The sequence below is a fragment of the Podarcis melisellensis genome (genome assembly GCF_964234715.1).
Source record: "Podarcis melisellensis genome assembly, chromosome: 15".
NCBI classification, from domain to species: Eukaryota; Metazoa; Chordata; class Lepidosauria; order Squamata; family Lacertidae; genus Podarcis; species Podarcis melisellensis.
The window spans coordinates 34,363,595-34,379,560 of NC_138532.1; the positions used below are offsets into that span (position 1 = coordinate 34,363,595).

Consider the following 15,966-nt stretch of genomic DNA (forward strand, 5'->3'; position numbering starts at 1 on the left):
GGGAGAGAGAGAACGTGGTGCAGCAAGACTCTGGATTATGAAGAGTAATCTAATCTTTCCGTTCGTCAAACAGATTTTTTTGAGTACATGGATACAGCTTACTTGCTTCTTAAGGCAGGCCTCTCAGATCTGCTTGTAGTTTACTCTGTAATACTATGTGGATTTGTGTGGATTTTCCAAGTAAATGCATTATGTATATGGCTTACAGATTGCTTAGACTGTCTGCATCAATAATTAAAGCAGTATTATGAGGGATGATGGGAAGGAGAGCTCCATTTTCTGCCTATGTTCGAGGCATGAAAAACAGCTCCTCATTTTTATTTTTGGTAGGGGGGGTATTTCTCCCTCATTCTGAGTTCAATCTCCTTCCATCTCTTAGAGGAAAGGACCAATATGACCATTTCAGTTTCTCTCATTCATTTTTTCCCAATGTTAGAGTCGTTTCTTCACATTTCTGGAGGAATTTACCTTTCGTAAAAAGACACCCTCATGAACGTGCATCAGCATTATGTCATTTCTGTCACGGCCACCATCATACTTGATTTATTGACCAACTTCTAAACTACCATCTCAAGGTGATTTACATATAAGCAAATTAAAAACTAGCATTTTTTGTGCAGTTTTCTCCTTAAATACACATTTCTTCTATGCAGTTTTGCCAAATATACACAATTTTGCAAAGTGCTTTCCCGTAATAAAAAAGCTTTTGTTGTTTACATCAAGGAATGAATTATTATGCACATTTTAGCATGTGCACTTTTTGCACAGTTTCCTTGGCTGGAGAATAGCACTGAAAAAGTTCCAGTGAAGTGCAATCTTCAAAGGGTGAGTATATTTGGGTTTGTGCTCTGTTCTGAGAATGGCAGATTAGGCAGGCTCATCTTTAAACAAAAAGTGAGTCAAATCATAGAATCATAGAGAACCACAACGTGCCAGACCTTTATATATATGTGTGTGTGTGTGTCAGGGAACTGCCATCAGTGCCGGAGGGAGAGAGCAAGCTCCAGAGGGATTCCAGAGAGCGTCCCAGGATGGGGAGAGGCAGCCCATCTTCTGGGGAAGAGAATCAGCGTAGCACCAGTGGAGAAGGGGGGCAGATGGGGGAATCGGCGAGGCGGTCCCATGACTCCTTGCCGGGGACCAGCGGGGAGAGTAAGGGTCCTCCGCTGCCCACGCCCTCCTTGCGCAGAAGGCTTCCGCGCAGGGAGAGTAGGAGGAGACTAGGCATCAAAGAGCTTCTTTGCTGGAAGAAGTTTACGAAACGCCCACTGACGGATTCTGCCAGCGATTGAGACAGCCACGGGTGAGTGGCTGTCCGGACAGAAAAGGTTCACTCAGGCAACCGAGCCAGGTGTTGGCACCAGCTTACGCACGAGCAACCCCTAAAACCATATATATATATTTACATAAAGTTTCCATAAAACATACAACATATTTTCTTATCTTATACAATGTTTTGGACTTCCATCAACCACATCTGAAGATTTTTCAATCTTTATCACTTAATCTGCATTTCATTAGTTTCACTATTACTTTTAATAGTCCTTCACTAATAATTCTCTTCATGCTTTTCTCTGCAATATTTCACATAGTCCTCCTTACAAAACTTCTTGCAGTCCTGCTAGTGTAATCTGTTGATTACAACTGCTTTTCAAATAATTCACGTATTTACTCCAGTCCTCTGAGAATCTCCGATCCCGCAGGTTTCGAATCCTTCCTGTCATTTTATCTAATTCTGCATAGTCTATTAATTTCGTCTGCCATTCTTCTTTCATTGGTAGTTCTTCTTGTTTCCATTTCAGTGTCAATAGTATTCTTGATGCCGTTATTGCATATATAAGCAGTTTATTATCCTGTCTGTTAATATCCTCCCCTACAATGCCAAATAGAAATGCTTCTGGTTAGACCTTTCATCCATGTAGCTCATTAATATCTACACTGACTGACAGTGACTAAGGTTTCAGACAAAGGGTCTCTCCCAAACCTGCCTGGAGATGCCATGGTTTGAACCTGAGACCTTCTGCATGCAAAGCAGATGTTCTCCTTCTGCGCTATGGCCCTTTCCTATGCAGTGCCAGCAAGATCCCAGCCATCTGAACACAGCACATATGTGCAATAGCACTGCCACCCCCTTCTGATTCTCAACAACTGGCAAAGAGATTCACACTGCCTGCGATTCTGGAGGGAGCTCACAACCATTGTGATGAGCAGCCGTCAGTAGCTTTAATGTGTCTCATCTCCTCTTCAGGCCATCCATTCCCCCCCTTTTTTATTATTACAATTTTATTGAGACTTTTCAACATGCAATAGAAAACAGAAACAAGAAATAAGAAAGGCAGAGAGTGAAACGAAGAGCAAACAAAGAGGTGACAGAATAAAGAAAAATGAAAGAGCCATTCATGTTGTTTCTCTATCTCAGTAGGGACGTGGGTGGCGCTGTGGTCTAAACGACTGAGCCTCTTGGGCTTGCCGATCAGAAGGTCAGCGGTTTGAATCCCCACGATGGAAGGAGCTCCTCTTGCTCTGTCCCAGCTCCTGCCTACCTAGCAGTTCGAAAGCACACCAGTGCAAGTAGATAAATAGGTACTGCTGTGGCGGGAAGGTAAACGGCATTTCCGTGCGCTCTAGTTTCTTTCTTTTTCTTTTACCTTTTATCTCGGTCATTGACAGTACCCTTTGAATGACTGTCTAAATCAGGGCTGGGAACCCATGACCCTTCCATATATTTTTGGATTTCAACTCCCATCCGCTGCAGTCAGTCTGGTCAATTTTCAAGCATGATGGGGAGCTGAACTGCAATAATATCTAGAGGGTCGTAAGTTTCTCTTTCCCTGGTGTAAACAGTGCCAGCAGGATACAGCTCACCTCTTTGTTTTTACATGGACAACCATTACACCGCCTCACTGGCAGATTTCTATGTGATTTATGTTTCTGGGTCTCCTGAGGACAGAGATCCCAGAGTGCTTTTGTTCATTGTTTCAGAGACAGCTGAATTCATTCCTCCTTCCTACTCATTCTGGCTTTGTTCCCTGGCTTCCTTCATATGCATAGGATCATAGTTTGGTTCAGGAACTGAGCAGGAATAAGCATATGGAGGCATAAAGTGCAATGGGGAAGAATCCATTGATCCCAGACTCATAGAATTGTAGGGTAGAATTGTGCATCATAGAATTGTAACATTGGAACGGATCCTGAGGATCATCTAGTCCAACCCCCTGCAATGCAGGAATCTCAGCTAAAGCATCCATGGAAGATGGCCATCCACCTCAGCTTAAAAACCTCCAAGGAAGGAGAGCCCACCATCTTCTGAGGGAGTGTGTTCCACTGTTGAACAGCTCTTGCTATCAGAAATTTCTTCCTGATGTTTGGTCAGAATCTCTTTTGTTCTAACTTGAAGCCATTGGTTCAAGTCCTACCTTCCGGAGCAGGAGAAAATAAGCTTTCTCCACCTTTGGGATATTTGATATTTAAGATATCACATTTCCCTGAATTTTGCAATGCAGTTCTCAAGCAGACTAATGAGTACAAAAAATATATATGCACATACTGGGGTCAGAGTGTCTATCAAAAAGCTTATATTGGTGAAAATAACATTATGTTAGGAGAAATTGCTTTGCAAGATGATGTACCTTAGCCAAAATTGCACACGAAAACATCAATATTAGGAGAAAATTGCACTAAAATGCTGGTAGTTTTTAATGAGGTCTTTTAAAAAACAGATGGATAAATTGCAAACTGATAGAGAAATGTGGAGAGCTGAGCTTGAGAATGGCAATGTTTTAAACAGAGAGAAACTGAAAATGATGATTCACCCATTCGTAAACTGCACATGAAGAGAACGTATCTCACTAGGTAGTCAGCATGAGTCTTCTGGAGTGGGGCAGCCTTGAAATCCAATCAACTTACCAAGTTGAAGAACACACATGAAGGTAGCACTGAATCTGGGACGAAAGCCAGAGCTCCTTGTAGTTGCTGAACCTTCTTCTAAGAATCGATCCTAGTGGATTTAATCCATAACGTTAAGTAGTGCACGGTTCTCTTAATAAACCTCATAATTCTTCGGGAAAACACTGTAGATGTTTACAGGGGATTTAGGGAAGGCATGTGGTTTTATTCTCTCTAATTATGGTATAATTCCACTTCCACCTTCTATTTAGCAAGAAGGCGAAGGGATCTGCATTGCTCTTGTGTTCCTGAAATGATGTGGCAATTAGGAAAATGCTACAAAAAACAATTGTGATTGAAACATTGGGTTTGGTTTTCTTAGGACTAGAGCGGAGTCCTTGATTTATCTGTCACACCCACACCCACCCACACTCCCTTTTCTTTTTCTTCTCTTAGCTGTTTCACATAACCTTAAAGACCAAAAATTTGTCCTCCTTAAAAGTACATGTACAGCATTCTTTAAAGCAAAAATCTGTGATGGCCATTAGCCTGAAACATTTTAAGAGGGGATTAGAAAGATTCATAGAATCATAGAGCTGAAAGGGACCACAGTGGTTATTTAGTCCCACCCTCTACAATGCAGGAATCTTTTGTCCAATGTTGAGCTCAGACCCATGACTCTAAGAATCTTATGCTCTACTGAGATCATCAGCAGTTCGCACAATGCCAGCCTCTCCTTGCCCCCTTCTTGATTCCATGTTTAATGTGGGTTCTAAACCCTGATTTCAAAAGCTAGGGGGTGAATGTGGAGTGGGCTGGGTTGCCACTAGGGAGGCCCAGAGCAAATTGCACAATACAGCCACGTGGCTGATCAGGGTGGTTGGAGATATGTACATGCCCTAATTCAGGGGTAGGCAACCTAAGGCCTGGGGGGCCGGATACGGCCCAATCGCCTTCTTAATCCAGCCCGTGGACGGTCTGGGAATCAATGTGTTTTTACATGAGTAGAATGTGTCCTTTTATTTAAAATGCATCTCTGGGTTATTTGTGGGGCATAGGAATACATTCATATGTTTTTTTTCAAAATATAGTCCGTCCCACCACATGGTCTGAGGGACGGTGGACTGGCCCACGGCTGAAAAAGGTTGCTGACCCCTGCCCTAATTGATACATAGGGCAATAATATTGTTTCTTGTTTCAACCAAGCACATGTCAACTCACCCTGCATTTCAAGGGGTTGAAATAGATGACCACCATGGTCCCTTCCAACTCTACAATTCTGTGAATGAATCCTGACAGATTTGGTGATGGTTTTCCGCAAGGTGCTTGTACAGGGGGTTGCCTTGAGTGTCTCTTGCGGCTTGTCTCTGATGCATAGCTGCTGCCTTTGGTACCTGTACACCAGAGGAGAGCTGTCACGGTCACTCACAACTCGTGGTACAAGCACTTTGTGGCAAACTGTCACCAGATCTGCCACCAGCCTCCAGAGAATGGATCCCAAGTGTTGAAACGTTTCTGACATTCGGTTACGGATTTCAAAAAAAGCATTATTATAAAGCCAACAAAACGAAACAAAATGCAAGAGCCATTCATCATACCTGTTAAGGATTAAAAGCAATAATTATTATGGGTTTATGACCTACTTGTGGGTTGTAGCCCACATTTTGCAGGGAAATGCATTAGGGCAAGCGGGGCACTGCCCCACCTGATATGATCCGCTTGCAGCCCCCCCTCCACCTACCTGCCGTTCTTTTATGTGTTTGCTTATTTATTCGGTTGTTGGTTACATTTATATCCCGCCATTCCTGCAAGGTATACATGGTTCGCTTCCTCCCCATTTCATCCTTACAACAGGTTAGAGTGAGAGGCAATGACTGGCCCATGGCTCTGTTTTGCAGTTCAAGGGCACTTCTCTTCAGCTGAACAGAAAGATTTCTGATTCTGGAAGAAATTTAAAGAATATTTAGCTAAATATTGTTATATAAGATGAATAGAAAAATCTTGGAAATAACAAATAGACTTAGGGGTAGAATTAGAATATGTGATAGTACATATTAAGGATTAGAATATTAATAAAGGAGAGGTTAGTAAATGAAAGGAATTAATATTATTAGAAATATAAATTTGGAGAACTGTTATATAGGTGATATAATGAAATTCAGTTAGAGGGGATTCAAGGAAGTCAGTTATCAATGTAATGAGAATTAGGTATTTGAAGAATCAATTTTTCTTTGTGTTTAATTTATTGTAGTGTAATGTGTGTGTTTTTTGTGTGTGCTTTGTTATGTCATTTTTGTGATAAATGTGGAAAATCCATAAAAAATTTGGGGGGAAAAGAGAGAAAGATTTCTGATTGTGATAGAAATGAGAACTTCAAACACCCCATGCAGCTTTAATTGTCTCCAAGGCTCCCTGAGAGGCAAGCTAGAAGGCACAACCATTTGGGACCTGACAGTCTAGCGGAGCGGATGGATGGCTTCTTGATTTGTGTGGTCGTTTGGTATGCACGTGGACAGGCCTGTTAACAAGCTAGGGTGATTTATCTAGCTGAAGCCGGCCTATTGTGCGATGGTCGCATTTTGGCATAGACAATAGCCGCTGTAAGAAGAGAAAACAAACAAGTTTTCAGGGGGAAATGCTGACATGGGAAGCTTTGAAACAAACAAGGGTGTTATTCTCAAAGCCGTGAAGATAAAACACTCCACTGAGAATTGAGCTGTGATATTTCCCCATGCGCAGACAGAATGGCTGCTATTCACAATCCATTTAATCCTGAGTATTCCTATTAGACTTGCTGTAACTGTGTTATGTTGCAGTTTCCTGAACATAAATACTTGGGGGGAAGATGCAAGGAACATTTCCCTATACCAAGCCAGACCATTGGCCCATCTAGCTCAGTAAATCATAGAACCAAAGAATTGTAGAGTTCCTAAAATGACTGGCAGTGGCTCTCAGGCAAAGTTCTTTCCCTGCCCTAGCTGGAGATATTGGGGATTTAAAACAAACCAACAAATTTACAGTGTTCATATCCCACTCTTCATTGAATATTTGCAAAGATTACAAAGTCATATAAGCAGCTCCAATAAATAGCAAATGAACAATTCTGTTGTTAACGGAGAAATCCGAGGGCTCCTTTGGACAAAAAAAAACAAGGACACCAGCCAGGAATACCAGAGCAAAACAGCAGCCAGCGGGCTTGGTCTTTATTGAAGACTGTCGTGACAGGACTCCCACCTGCCACCAGGTGAAACAAAATGGAAGCCCAGGACAAAAGAAGACCCCAACTTTTATTAGTTACTAATCCCCCAAGCTACACCCCTAGAACTACATCACAACTACATCATGACTACATCATTGACACATCACAAAAAGGAGGGGTTGAGGGAGGAGTTGTGGCAGTAACCTGAGTATCTTGTCACCTGGCTGGTTCTTTCTTTCCCCTTCCCCATGAGTCATTTCCAGAAGACAAAGGGGAGTTGGCAGTTTCCTGCCCCCAGAGGGAAGACTGTCCTTTGTTCCAGTCCGTGTTGAATCCACTCCCATATGCAAGTCCTTTGTGACTTTGATGGTCTTCTGTTTGGGACCATCAAGGTTGTCATGCCAACTGGGTAGGGCTCCTGAGTATGTGTTGGTACGCTTAAGGGATTATGACCATCCTGTATCAAACCATCCCCCTTTGATAGTCCTTCCTTCATGGAGCAAAATAAAAGTGGACTGGTGTAAATCTGATGTACGGTTGATTTATTATGAATTTATAACAGAAACATCACGTATGTCATGTGTGAGAGAGTGTGTGTGTCGTGTTTGTACAAACTGAATGATTGGGGGGGGCAGTTCCTGTGACACTGTCAAAAAGGAAAGAAGCAAAATTACTATGACAAAAAAATAATCCAATTTAGCCAAAGACCTAGGTAAAATAACCAAACCCAAGCCGTTTAAACAGATTAAACAAGCAATGGGCTCTTAAGTTACAATTCCCATCCTGTTTTCCTCACTTACGCATGCCCACTCATTTCTCCTCTGTCTTTCCCATGAAGAGGGCTCCACTCTGTGGACCCCCACTGGCTCCCTCCAGCCCCGCCATCAAGATTTTATTATTTATACTGTCTGGTGTTTGAGCAACTTAGCCCCTTCCACTTCCCAACTCTCCAACCCATCTAGGCTTTCATCCTGAGTGGCATGCATCTACAAGTGAGAGCCAATTCTAGGTAGAACCAGCTAACTCCAGTTTTGTTCTCCTCTCCTACAAGGGCAACACAACCAAGAAGGAGGAAGCTGCCAGGCACTGAGGTCCCCAGGACTGGGTGCTAGTAAGAAGGCAGGCAGGTGAGGGAAGGCTTTATACCCTAATGGACCGGTCTCCACCCAGAAAGAAACCTAGAGACCAAGTGCTATGAGGAAAGGCTGAATGTTTATCCTGGAGAAGAAATCCTTAAAAGATAAAGCATATCTCTATTTGGACATTTGAAGGTGATGGAGCACATTTGGTCTTCTGTTGAGCTTGAAGCAGCAGATTCAAATTACAATAAGGTGGATTTTGACTAAACATTAAGAACATCTTGCTGTGCTGTTCAACCGTGTAATGGTCTGCCTTGGGAGGTGATGGGCTCTACTTGACTGAAAGTATTTTAAGCAGGAATTGGACAGCCAACCTATCCGGGGTACTGTGCAATTGATAGGTTCTTGCATGGAGCAGAGAATTGGACCAGAAGATTTCTGAAGCCCCTTCTAAGCCTACAATTCTAGAGCCTGATGACACAACCAACCTAAAGCATTATTTTCACTGGTGTTTTGTAGGCAACATATAATATACACCCAACCTTTAATTTAGGTGTGTGTGTGTTTTGCATTGTTTACATAAGATATGTATTTTGCTTCTTGGCCAATGCAGGATGCTTGCTGTGATCTTTAGAGTCCTCAGACCCACAGGTATCAAGGATGACCTCTTTACCTTTTTATGGTTTTGCTTTTCTGTGTTTTCTTTTTGACACTGTGGACCATATTCAATGAAACTGTTGTGCTAGCAGAAGCCAGTGAAATGTTTTCTGCTAGTGCAACCAGTGCCAGATTTAAGTATAAGCTAAAGAAGCTATAGCTTAGGGTCCCACTCTCTTGCCCCCCCCCATTTCACTATTAATATACGTCTTCTTAATTGTATTTCAGTTCAACAATTACTTTGATAAAATACATATTATTTGCAAAAGGCTTTAGATACCTATTAGGTCCATAAATTACCATATAGCATATATTCAACACACAAAAAACAGTGACAATTTGTTGTTGACAAAGGACAGCTGGACATATAAAGGGCCCCATTACCTTCAGTAGTTTAGGGCCTCATCAAACCTAAATCCAGCCCTGAGTGCAACTTTGTCTCCCTGCCTCTCCTCCCTCTGTGGCCCCCAAATATCAGCTCTTGAGGGTTGGGAAGACCCCCAGAACAGCACATGGAAAGGGGAGATTGCTCCATCAACAAAAACATATATATTTTTTTTGCTTGCCTGAGGGAACAATCTCCTTTGCACTATGGTGAATACAACTCCAGTAGTTTGTTAAAGGCATTTAGTTGCTTTAAACCTCCCAGAAAAAAATGCTCCTTCCCCCCAAGTGTTTTAAATGAAATTAAATTCCACAGGACTGTATTTGGTCTTGCTAGCTTCCTAGTTGCAGTCCTGTCTATTGAAAAGGCATGAAATGAGCCTATTTTGGTTGACTGTCAGCACGATTCAGAAAAATGAAAGTTGGGGAGGGGGAGCCAGATAACGGGTGGTTGCTAACTTTGGGTTAAAGCTTCAAGTTAAATTACTATACTATAAAATACTATAAATATATGTTGCCTTCCACTCTGTTGGCAGTGTGCTATTGTTTACCAGTCCGCTGTAATGTGGAAGGCCGGGGGTGTGGTTTGGCTTTTATCAGTAATATTAATACTGTACAGATTTCACATGAGCTGCTTAGAGCTTTTGATGGTTAAGCAGTATAAAAATCTTGCTAAATAAATAAATAATAAAAAAACCATGAGAATTTCTGGAGCCACTCTACACGCATGTTGACTCATATTTCCCTGTTCTGCAAGCATTTTAATTCCATCTGGTTCCATAGAGGAGAGGACTTCAAGGGTTGCAATTATGTTTGGTCTAAGGGGCCTTCTTCCACTGACAACAAGGGGTCAATCCCATGCCCACGTCTCGAACAGATCTGACTCCCCAAGGCATGCTGCTATGAGCCCCTGACTTAATGATCCTGCCCAGAAGATCCCCAGCCAATCGTGACTCATCTGGACTTTAGAGGGAGGAGCTCCAGGCTTAGAGAGAGGCAGAGAGAGAGAGGTAGCCTCTCCACCTCTTCTATTGCCATTAAACCCAGGCTTGGGTGATGTTCATTATTTACTCTTGGGCTGCAATGTACTGGGATATAAAAGACGTTTTCTCAAAACGGGAGGCATATTGAAGGATGCCAGAAGCACGGCAGGGAGGGCAGGAAATGGACCTCACACCATTCCTGTGATGGCATTTGGGATACAAAAGATTTGACCGCAGAATTGGGAAAGAGACGGTGGCTTTCTGCTTAAGAGGCTTTATAGTTTCTCTGCTATATTTAGGCCTGTAATCTTTCTTTTTTTCCTCCTCTCCTCTCCTTTTGAAGTGGAGGAAGAGGTTTTTCGCTGGGCAGGAACCTTCTTCCCTGCTCCCCACGCTTTGTTGTTGTTTATAGGAAAGGTGGTAGGGATCCGGACGCGGCGAGCGCAAAGGGTTAAACCCACCACCGTGGGCTCTCCAAGCAGGCCAGCCAAAAGCCGCTCAGCCTTTGGATGTCAGAATAATGTTTAGCCAGGTGTTAATCTGTGTCTGGAGGGGGAAGCGATGGAATTCATTATTCATTCCGCCAGGGGAGGTCACGGTCCTGGGTGGCTGCCAGCTCTGAAGCCAGCCTCTTGGATTTACTGACATGTGCCACTTGTGATGAATGCAGCTTGCGGTCCGTTTGTGGAAGTGTCTTGTCAGGCAGCCAAGTCGACAGAGGAGCACAGACGGAGGCATTTTGGACAGCAGCTACGGGGAGGCAAAATCCAGCATTCCTTCAGCGAGGGTGCAGAGCTATCAAGCTGAAAGCGAGAATTTATTTCCCATTCCCTTTTCTTCCTTCCTTTTTCTCCCTTCCTCCTCCTCTTTTTTTTTTTAAAAAAAACATTCTGCTGTTCGAGAGAGCCCTTGGGATCCTTTTTTAAAGGAGGAAAAAAACATTGCTGGCATCTTTTTTTGGAGGGGAAAAAAAGCTTACTTGAGAGTCAGAGACGATGATCAAGTCGAGCTGGTTCTACGTAAAATTCAAGTATGCAGAAAAGGTACGTGAAGCTGATATATTTCCTTTCTGGGAGGAGAGGTCCATGTGGGCATCTTTCCTGCACAGATCCCACTTTTAGACAGGTATTCCTGGTCACTTGTGGTCCTCAGTGCTGCCATGAAGTTTCAAAGCTGCATGTGTTTACCTTGGCTATGGTCATTCTTGGGCTGAAATCTGTACAAAGGCTTGGAACTCTAGCAGTCTGACTTGCCTGCGAGTAATGCGGGGAAACGTTAGGTCTGGTTTGTGACCCGGTTTCTTTGAAATAGCCACAGGAAAGAAGTGTGTGTATATTGCCTGCAAGAAGAGAAAGGAATATTTTATTCTGTGCAGTTGTTGGAGAAGTAAAAGTTCTGTAGCATGGCAGTGAGGAGGTGGCAGAAACAAAAATGCTGGTTTTCATTTTATTTTGTCGAATAGCTGAGCGGGGGATCTCCACCTATCTATTTATCTAGAGTTCCTTGGGGGGGGGGAACCATATTTCATTGGTCAAATGCAGAGACCAAAATTGCACCCTCTCCCTTGCCATGGCCATCATTTTGATTCTTTGCAGCTGGACAACTTATCTAGTAATGTTACATGCCAAGGTTGTTGTTGTTGTTGTTGTTGTTGTCTTGTTTTGTTCTCTTTCTGCATGGCTCTGCATGACTGTGAACACTGGAAGCTAGCTTATAGCAAGTCAGATCGTTGGTCCAACTAGCTCAGTATTGTCTACACTGACTGGCAGCTGCTGTCCAGGTTTCAGACCTGATCTCTCCAGCCCTACCGGGAGATGACAAGCTTTAAACCTGGGGCCCTCTGCTTGCAAAGCAGATAATCTAACCACTGAACTGTGGTCCTGTGACCTATTGGATGCCCTACTCCATATGGCTTGGGGCTGCTTCCCTTCCAAGTTGGGGATATCCTATTATTAGAAACATCAGAGACTGGAACAATTCAAGCTAGAGCCTTTGGTTGAGTGGTGGCCCAATCAAAACGGTTGACTGGGGACTTGTTCTTGCTCTCATCTGTTTTGCCATCTTTGGAGGGCTGGGACAGATTTTACTCTTGCAAAAGACCGGGTAGTGTTGTGGGAGGGAGGTTGCTCCCCTGGTACCATGTTTACTTCTTGGGTGGCTGGTATGGATCGTTTGGAGTCATTTTGTTCATCAGTCACCTTCTGTGGGGCATCTTGATTGAGAAATTGCGGGATTAGTTTTGGGATCTGGAAGCTGAGGGTAGTCTTGAGAATAGTCCCTTGGCTTCAAACGCCGTACAGGAATTGCTAAGGTGTTTGTCTGTCACCCTCCATCCAGGGAAGACATTCAAAGTCTAGTCTGAATTGGAAAAGGAAGTCTTTCTCCAGTGGAGGCTGGTCCATTCAGGCACATGGGGGCACTGCCCCACCAACTCTGAAGCGCTGTAACTCAGTGGTGGAGTACATTGCTCTGTACACAGAAGGTTCCAGGTTCAATCTTTGGCTTCTTCAGGTAGGGCTGGGGGAGATCTCTGCCTGAAATCCCAGAGAGCTGCTACCAACCATTGTAGGGAGTACTGAGCTACATGAAGGACCTGACTCATGATAAGGCTCCTTCCTAGGTTCTTAACTTCAGGCTTAATTCTTCCCAAGTGCCGGTTCACCAGTGGAGGCTGGCCCATTAGGATTGGGCACTGCCCCATCAACTTCAGTCTGCTTGCCTTCTTACTTGAATGGCTTTGGCTGTCACCTTCTTCTTCCTTGGTCTCAATGTTGCCCTAATAGAACTCAGCAGGGAGGAGAAGGAGGGAGACCAAACTAGAGTGAGTTGTCTCTGCCTGTCATTGGCTCTCGTTGCCACCTACTGTCAACCTCCTCTGCCTTTTGCCCTCCTAGGCCCAATGGGCACAAGCCACCACCATCCTTGGTCCATTGTGTTCTTCATGTTGGGGGGAGTGGGGGAGAAATGCACGTCGAGCAGATTCACAGCAACCCAGAAAGGACAGGGGATGGGGAGGAGAGAAACATTTCCATTGTCAAGGCGTAAATTTTTTATTGACAACTTTTACAGCTCACTGCATAACAAAGATGCATGGAAACAAATAAACTTTGCACAGTGGGGTGTGTGTCATGGGCTAGGAACAAGCCTGGTGTCACCGTGTAGCATTTTTAGGCAGATGCCGGACTCACGAGGCATTCCCTCTCCACTGTGTCAATCAGCGCCAGGTGGGCAAGTCTGGGAGCATTTAAATTTTATTTGCTGAAATAGTGGGGCATTTGGGAAAAATAAATGATAGTCCCCAACTCACCTGGTCACCATTGATCCAAGGACTTGTTGCCCCTTATTACCACTACCAGCATCTCTTTCTCCTCCTTGCTCAGGCTAGCCCAATGATGTAAGAGAATGCCTATTGGGATGCAGTTTGCCATTGAAATGAGGCAAGCAGATTGGTGGAGGAAGGTGGAGGTCAGGACCCATAGCTCCCCCATAGCTCAGGGGTCAAGCTCATGCCTTGCATGAAAATGGTCCCACAGCTCATTCTCCATTTCCATTTAAAGCAGAGGCTGTGATATGCTCCATGGTGAGATCTTGTGTGGCTTTCAGGGTCTCCTCCTGACCGTCAGCTGTTCGGCGAGGAGTGGGGAGGGCTCTGATGTTCTCCAGTGTGTTTCGCTCTGCAAGAAGATCAAAGCAGAGGGGGAAAGCCTGTCCTCAGATAGGGAGATTGGTATTCTTTGCAAATACGCAAGAAGTGCCCAGGAATGTTTGCAATTGCATGCCTGTAATTTTGGGGACACAATTGCCTTTTGAAGTTTGAGACTTTTAAGTAGCTGCAGGGCAGGGCGTGTAGTTCAGCTATTCATGGATCATAGCAGCTTAATGCAGAAATGGGATAGAATGGGCTTCTGGGTGAACACATTCAAAAGTGATATGGAATGGAAACAGACTCATTCAACCCATTCCTCAGAATAACCAAATCTGTGAATCCTCAGTTGTTGCTGGGTTTCAGGCTCCCACCAGTCCCACCAGTCCCAGCTGACCAGTAGCCTGGTACTGCAGGAGTTGCAATGAAACAGTGAGACTATGGATTCTCCATCTTGGAATAAAGAGACCAGCAAAAGTTGGGAAATTCTGGAGTATTATATGGAATCTGGGCATTTTAGGGATTGAATGGTTGTCATGAGGTCAGGGCATATCACCAAGATTAAAACAGTATCTGATGTGTACTCTGTACTCTATTCTGCCTCTGCATTGGTGGCTCGTTGGGAATGCACAGCACTATGAAAAGATCCCAGTCCTTCCCTCCCTGTGCTACTTTTTAATGCACATTTTACCCCAGTATATGCATGTTTATACAAAGCAGTTGGCTATAGAACAACCTTGTAGAAATCAGGGAAACACAAATTCAGGGTCTTCTGTTCTCCTGCTGTATCTAAAATGTGAATTAGGTTGGTTTGTCTTTAAATGCAAAGTGGACCTGATTTCTTCCCCAGCTCCATGCCTTCCCTTTCTGCTGTCGGGGAGGGGGGGACAAGCCTATGCAGATGTGAACGGATGCTGCAGAGTGTTAGAAGGGATGTTCACTGTCCGTATCCTTGGGGGCATTGAACAAAGATGAGAGGGTGGCCCGTCCCCCCCGCACGCGCCTGCCTGGAAGGGAAAACAGGCTTGTGACGAAGAGAAGGAACAAGAAGACTACACAGAGAAAGGCTCAGTGGGATTCTGTCAAATATGTTGTGGATGGCAGCTTTTGACTTGTAACCCCAAAGTACATTTTAGAAGGTACAACGAGTAACTACCAGATGGTTGAATATTCAGGATGCATTCAATGTCAAAAGGTGGGCTCAGGGGAGATTGGGTGTCACACGCGGGGTCATTCCTATGTAATGCTTTTCCTTTAAAAGAGAAGAGGAATACTAGACCGCTACCATGTTTAACAACACTGATGCTGACAGATAACTGGGAAAGTATATGAATCTCACCCCCACCCCCTCGCTTGCAGGATTCAATTGTACCACAAGCTGAGATCTTGTTTCCTGAAATCCTTACTTGTTCATCGTTGAACTTGGGATATATTCTGGGTATATGTGCCCATTTTGACCCAGTATAGCTGAACCCATTGGGTCCAGAAAGTTGACTGTTTTCACCCTAACTCTGAAATGAAGCTGAGGAGTGGGCACCAGGAGAAATGGAGTTGGAGACTTGGCTTGGAAGAAAGGTTCAGGGATCTAGGGGAGCCTGTAACAGCCGGGAGATGAAAGTCAGAGGCAGGAGAAGCTGGAGGATTGGAAAGTGAACAACAAATGCAGTAGGCAGGAGAGAGAGGTCAGGCTGGTGGAGAGTCAAGGGGTTCCATATCTCCTCCTGCTGCCCCAGGACCAGGAAAGGATTGAAGAGGGAGGAGCAGAAGGTGACATACAGGTGGAGTCTCTTTGTCTGCTTGCACACAGCTTGGATGGAGGAGATACATTAGCTGAGGTCAGGGGCAGGGCCTCTCTGTTGCAGCAACAGCCTCATTGGGCACACACCTAGGAGTAGCTGAGAGACGTAGGACTGATGGACGTGCCTTTCCCTAATTTTTAAGTGTGCTTTTAACAACAAAGAGTTAATTCCTTACTCTGGACGTTCCTGGCCTGACAGCTCCATGGCAGCTACTTGAATAAATTTGGAATGGTTATTCCCAATGATTAGGCTGTGAGTGTCATTGCTCTTGTATCCAAAATGGTGTCACCCAAGCAGAAGAGGGGAGGAATAATCAGGCACACTTTGCAGATGCACA

General features: G+C 44.2%; 1 protein-coding gene across 10 annotated transcripts in view; it reads left to right on the plus strand.

Moving 5' to 3' along the window:
* AUTS2 (activator of transcription and developmental regulator AUTS2) overlaps positions 1 to 15,966 on the plus strand; it is a 667,021-nt gene that overhangs the window by 157,921 nt on the left and 493,134 nt on the right. The window contains exon 1 of one of the 10 annotated variants that reach the window (XM_081890197.1): positions 10,783 to 11,230. The exons of 8 other annotated variants lie outside the window; for them this stretch is intronic. In XM_081890197.1, coding sequence (XP_081746323.1) covers positions 11,183 to 11,230 — 48 coding nt within the window. In that variant the 5' untranslated portion in view covers positions 10,783 to 11,182. Of the gene's footprint in view, positions 1 to 10,782; positions 11,231 to 15,966 lie in introns of those variants that run through there. One more of the 10 variants, XM_081890189.1, reaches the window with a different exon arrangement.